The 6000-nt window shown below is 44.8% G+C and overlaps 1 protein-coding gene across 2 annotated transcripts in view; it reads left to right on the plus strand.

Annotated features, from left to right (window-relative positions):
• LOC107220394 (somatostatin receptor type 2) overlaps positions 1–5604 on the plus strand; it is a 46843-nt gene extending 41239 nt beyond the window's left edge. For both annotated transcript variants that reach the window (XM_046730900.1, XM_015658965.2), the window contains exon 2: positions 2102–5604. In XM_046730900.1, the coding sequence (XP_046586856.1) occupies positions 2346–3674 (1329 nt within the window). In that variant the 5' untranslated portion in view covers positions 2102–2345 and the 3' untranslated portion in view covers positions 3675–5604. The remainder of the gene's footprint in view (positions 1–2101) is intronic.
• Positions 5605–6000: the final 396 nt, after the last annotated feature.

A 6000-nucleotide genomic window follows, 5' to 3' on the forward strand; every position in this document is an offset into this window, starting at 1 on the left:
GATCGATGATAAATTACAGAACGTAAATGGGATTATGACTGATTGTTTCTGTTTGTCAACAATTCCGGAGCGCGGATAATATCAGCCAGTTTCGATAAAAGCGTACGAGACGGAGAAAACAATGGAATTTTAAAGACGAAGAGGGATCGGTAAAAGGAAGAGGACGAAAAGAGGGGGGTGGGGGGGGGGGGGAGGGGGGAAGTAACGGTAGAAAAAAGAAATTGCTCTGTCTCTCTGGGATTTTACGAGCTTTGAGCGTAATTTTTACGAAGATTCACGTTGACGTGGATAAACCAAAGATCTTTATTGCCTCCCGGGTCACTGGAATAATACAAACCTATAACGGGCGGCGTATTCCCTCCCCCCCCCCCCCCCACTCCTGTCGCCCCTTTCATTGCGTTCGCATTTAAACATGCGAAAACAAAATTCAAACCCCAACTCCGGGGAGAAAAATTAAATTTTAAATCCTACTTGGCAATTAAATTTCGTGTACTACGCAGTTGGGAAAACGGAAAATTGATCGTCCGAACGGCAGCAATTGTTGTTTTACACGAAATTCAACGAGCGTGAGATATCTCGTCTGTAACACCCGAGCGAACGAACGAACGAACGAACGTACGAAGAGAATGGTAAATCATTCCGGATAGGTATGATAATAATAATGATAATGATACAAACGATTCTATAACGCGTTTTATAAATCAAATCGCGCGTACGTGTATGTCTATAGCTACCAATACGATCTATCGGTGATTTACGTACGTTTGAAACAATCCAGAGGCGGTTAGCGACAAATGAGATCTTGCGGGATTAGGAAAATCGGGTTAGGGACACCTGGACCGCAGTTCGAGACGCGAATAAGGCGGGGTAATCGCGTTGCGAGAATTATGGAAGTCGTGGGTTTGAAATCCCGCGTTGCAGCGATTATATTATATCGATATTAAACGACCGCGAAAAGTCGTTTCGAACTTACGAAAAAGCGCCTTCCGCGATACCTCTTGTCCAGGCATTCTTTAACGCTGAATGTTTTAGGTTCGAACGATTTAAACAATCACCGATGTTTACGGGAAATAATTTATTATACGCACTTCGTCATCCACCGAGGCGTGTTTGGTTATTCGCGCGAAACAGCCCGGCCTGATTTATCATTTGACGGTGCGAAACATGTATTTATAACCCCTCCAACATGTACGTCACAGTAACGCCACTCCTCCGCCCCCATCGACTCCCATAATTAAACGTCTAATTCCGATACCCACTTTGCACCCTCTGCAAGGCTTTGTCATCCGGCATATCGGGTATAAGGCCGCATGCCGACGCGGCATTCCCACCATCCGAACTCTACGTAAGCTCATCTCGACTGATAAACGTTGATGATGATAACTCGGCAGAGCGGAGAATATAACGACGATCCGCGATCGCGTATTCGCCTAAATATTTAGCCAATCTGTCTGTATTTCAACCGAGAACTATAATCAAAACTGATGTTATGATACGCGGCTTTGCAAATAGAACCATTCCACCTCGATGAGCTACAAACAGTTATTCTCGGCACTTTAAAAGTATAATGTAGTTGGGTTATATACAATGATAAAACACTATTCAGTCGTTTCAGCCATTGTGATATTCGAGTTCATAATATGTCCGGCTTCGTGCTGATTTCGCAACCGAGAATCGTCGAATGGAATTCATTTATTCGCCTACCTTAATCACCCCGCGTTTGTTCCAATTACCAAGGTCAAATTGAACGGTGATGAAAACTTTTGATCTCAGGCACCGTTTTCAATTCGGTGCAGGTACATAGTAATCGTTTCGAGATAAAAGGTGACACTGGAGGCAACCGGTTGCCGGATCCTCCGTTTAAGTAATCCGATTTGTCGTTGAGGTGTGAAATGCATTCGAGTCTAAGCTTCGAATCGTTACTCGGTCCTGTCGTACAGTAATTTCCCAATTATACGCCTGGACTGATCATGATCCCGATAAACCCGTCCGAAGAGACATGCCACGGCTGTCGATCGGTGAGGATTGTGCGAGGAATTTGGCATGTGCCAAAAATGGTCGAATTTGTTGTGCGTAACGGAAAACGATGCTCTGATTCCAGGTCCCCGATGATCGCGAGGCTGCGGAACCGTTCGAACTAGAAACGCCGGCCGACTTGTGGTGAAAAAACTTTCCCGATACCGAGATTCGATGAGCATCCAGTGCACCTGCTGGATGGGAGGCGGCCGGTCCTCCGACCTCTCGGAGTTCCGCAACGGAGACTCGATCCATTGACATGGTACCGCGGACTTGACGTTGCCGATAGTCAGTGAGTGGATCCGCAGCGATTAGCGGTCGCGCCCAGGATGGCCGGCAGCGAGGCTCTGAACTCGGAGATAATCCTCAACTACACCGAGTCGTTGTTCGATAATCTGAGCGCGTTCAACGCCAGCCAGAATGACACGATGGAGCCGAACTGCGACGCCGATTTGCCGATAGTGTCGCTCGTCACGCAGATCCTCTACGCGACCGTCTGCGTGGTCGGGCTCCTCGGCAACACTCTCGTGATATACGTGGTGCTCAGATTCTCGAAGATGCAAACGGTGACGAACATGTACATAGTGAACCTCGCCATAGCCGACGAGTGTTTCCTCATCGGCATACCGTTCCTGGTCACGACGATGAGCCTCCAGTCTTGGACGTTCGGCAAGATAATGTGCAAGGCCTACATGATCACCACGAGCATAAACCAGTTCACCAGCAGTATATTTCTCTTCATAATGAGCGCCGACAGGTACATCGCCGTATGCCACCCGATATCCTCGCCGAAGGTTCGCACGCCCTTCATATCGAGGGTGGTATCGCTCACAGCCTGGGGGACCAGCGCCCTCTTCATGATCCCCGTGTTCCTCTACGCCAACACGATGGAGACGGCGGAGGGTGTGATAAGCTGCAACATCCTCTGGCCGGACAACGCCAACCAGGGCGGACAGACGACCTTCACCCTGTACACGTTCATACTCGGCTTCGCCATACCCCTGATCCTGATTCTCATTTTCTACTTCCTCGTAATAAGGAAGCTGCGAACGGTCGGACCGAAGAACAAGTCCAAGGAGAAGAAGCGCTCCCACAGGAAGGTGACGAAGCTCGTCCTGACCGTAATCACCGTCTACGTGCTCTGCTGGCTACCCTACTGGCTGACGCAGGTCGCCCTGATCTACACACCCCCGAAACAGTGCCAGTCGCGTGTCATAATCACGACCTTCCTCCTCGCCGGGTTCCTCAGCTATTCGAACAGCGCGATGAACCCGATCCTCTACGCCTTCCTGAGCGACAACTTCAAGAAGAGCTTCCTGAAGGCCTGCACCTGCGCCGCCGGCAAGGACGTCAACGCCACCCTCCACATCGAGAACAGCGTGTTCCCGAGGAAGAACAAAGCCAACGCCGACAGGCTTCAGCCTAACAAAGCGACTTCGGGTCACTCGCGGGGCGACCTCGAGGACGAGGAGGGGGAACGAGGGTTGCTCATCAGCAAGGCCGAGCACTCGACTACCGCCGTCACCATGACTTCTCGGTCCAACATAACCGTCACCAGCGAGTCGAGGGACCACGCGCAGAACAAGGACTCCTCGAAGGACTCGGCCAGGGAGGCCGTTAAGAACGGAACCCAGCTCACCCTCCTCACCCAAGTCTGAGATGCCCGGATTTTCGACTCGTTGTTGTCGTTGTTGTTGTTGTTGTTGTTACACCGTCTCTCATATCATCGTTATTCTTATCCCCCTAACCCCCGATCGAACAATTCTCCTCGCGAGGGTGAAAGTCCGCGTATTTAAAGTTTGTGCCGAAGGATAAGCAATACGCGTGTGCCGGACGATTTTTCATCATGCCGCGGATCGTCTGCGTTATATACTCGTATACACTATACCCAAGTAAATTCGTGTCATTCGGTTATATTTCTTATTTTCTCCCTCACTCGAAGTTTCTTTTTCTTTCTCCAGTCGCGAAACAATTATTCCGAACCAAAGATAATATATATATATATATATATACGTTACACACGTTACACAAGCGACCACTTACTTCGTACACCTACGCGATGCGTACGCGTATTCAATATTATACGTACATGCTAAATTTAGTATCTATAATTGTCAATCGATGTTTTATTCCCGTTGTCGTTGTTAACCTCAATCCAAAGGTCTGCGTAAGACGTATCGACGCCAAAATATTTACGTCTCGCGAATTACGTGCGTAATCAGCAAGTTTCGTTGTACCGAAATCGGTGCACGTGTGCATGTGTAATACTTTATACACGATACGCCAGAGAAGACAGTGCAGTGCGTTATTGTCGGGTGAAATACGAATAATATATCAGCTCCTTTGTCGCCCAGCTGCTGCAGGGAGAGGGAGGTTCCTCGATCCGGCCAAGCGACGTTCTAATATCTAATTAGTCAATCATGTAATTGATGTGAGTGGAAATATCAAACGACGTTGTGTGTAAATACGTATAATGAATGTTTGTAAATTTTTTGAATTTATTTAAAAAAAAGAAAAAAAAACATGTAATTTTTCTTTTTCTTCCACTTCTTTTGTACAATATATTCAATTCAATTATCGTGTAATCTAGATATATTGAAATCAAACATTTCAAACACTAGTTCGTCCGTGTCTGCGGGTGTTTACGCGTATAACGCGTGCTGTGCGTTGGGTTAAAATTTCGAAGAAAGGAAACAAAGGAGCAAATACCATGTTTTAGATTTGTTAGCCAGGGGATGAAAAGTCCTCCCCCCCCCCCCCGCACCGATGCATGGAAAAACGACCTGCATCGTTTCATTCGGCACACAATATCGATCCAGCGATTATACATACACGTATGTACGTATCTACCCTGTACATATGTGCGTACCTATGAGCCAATCCACGGAAAATACAATCGGCTAACAAACCAAACGAAATCAAACCGCTCCTGCAGGCATCATCCAACGTTTGGCTGTGCAGACTGCCCGATGCGTATGGAAATTTTGCATACGTTATCGAATCGTTTATACGTGTGTGTACAGAGTGGCGGGTATCAGCGGATGACAGTCCTCGACACCGAACGTCATTAGTAATCACTCGCTATTATTCAACGCGTTTGGAATTTCACCATTCAATACACGTTGTACGCACAAAATTTCTGACGATGAGAAAATTTTCGTGAAATTTACAACCTCTCGCCAGCTCACCTTCACCTTCGAGCCAATAACTCGACATCCGACGCTATGACACGAGAATTTTATCTTTTCATTTTTACATATATATATATATATGTATACATATATATGTACTTCGTTTGTCATTAGTGAGGTGTTTATTTTTTTTTCTTCTTATCTTTTGTCATAATTTCACACACCACGAACCATGCGATCCCAACAAAGAGTCTAGATATCTCAAAGTGAGCCGGCGATTTGAATATTTGCTATATAAGATTCGATTCGAGACCAGCATCAGTTTTATTCGATGCCTGCATACCAATATAATAATTATATAAGATTTATAACAATATGACTCATTTTTCTCATTGACATGGTAATATTATACATATACATGTGTTATATGTGTAAATAATTTTATGTATATTACGGTAATGAAATTATACATACAATATAAATATGCATGTAATATAATATACAATTATTATTAGTATTATTATAATAATAATAATTATTATTATTACTATTATTGTTGTAATAATGTTTACAATTAGATGTGATGTCAGTATTTGTATACATGTACACTTGATAACATTATAAAATAGGTAGCGGGTTGTGCCGGACCTCGTTATATTATAATATATTTTCCACTTTAAGATGAAAGAAGATAAGTGAGTCAAATTAATGTTTAATGAATTTCGAAAATATTTGAAAACAGGATTTAAAAGAAATCATATCGGTATAGTTAGGTATACTAATCGCCAAGGAACTGTTAATGATTTCGTTTTAACTTGCGTCCCTGTTTTATATAGCGATATCAAGGGATAAA

This window comes from Neodiprion lecontei, chromosome 2, assembly GCF_021901455.1.
Source record: "Neodiprion lecontei isolate iyNeoLeco1 chromosome 2, iyNeoLeco1.1, whole genome shotgun sequence".
In the NCBI taxonomy this organism is placed as follows: domain Eukaryota; kingdom Metazoa; phylum Arthropoda; class Insecta; order Hymenoptera; family Diprionidae; genus Neodiprion; species Neodiprion lecontei.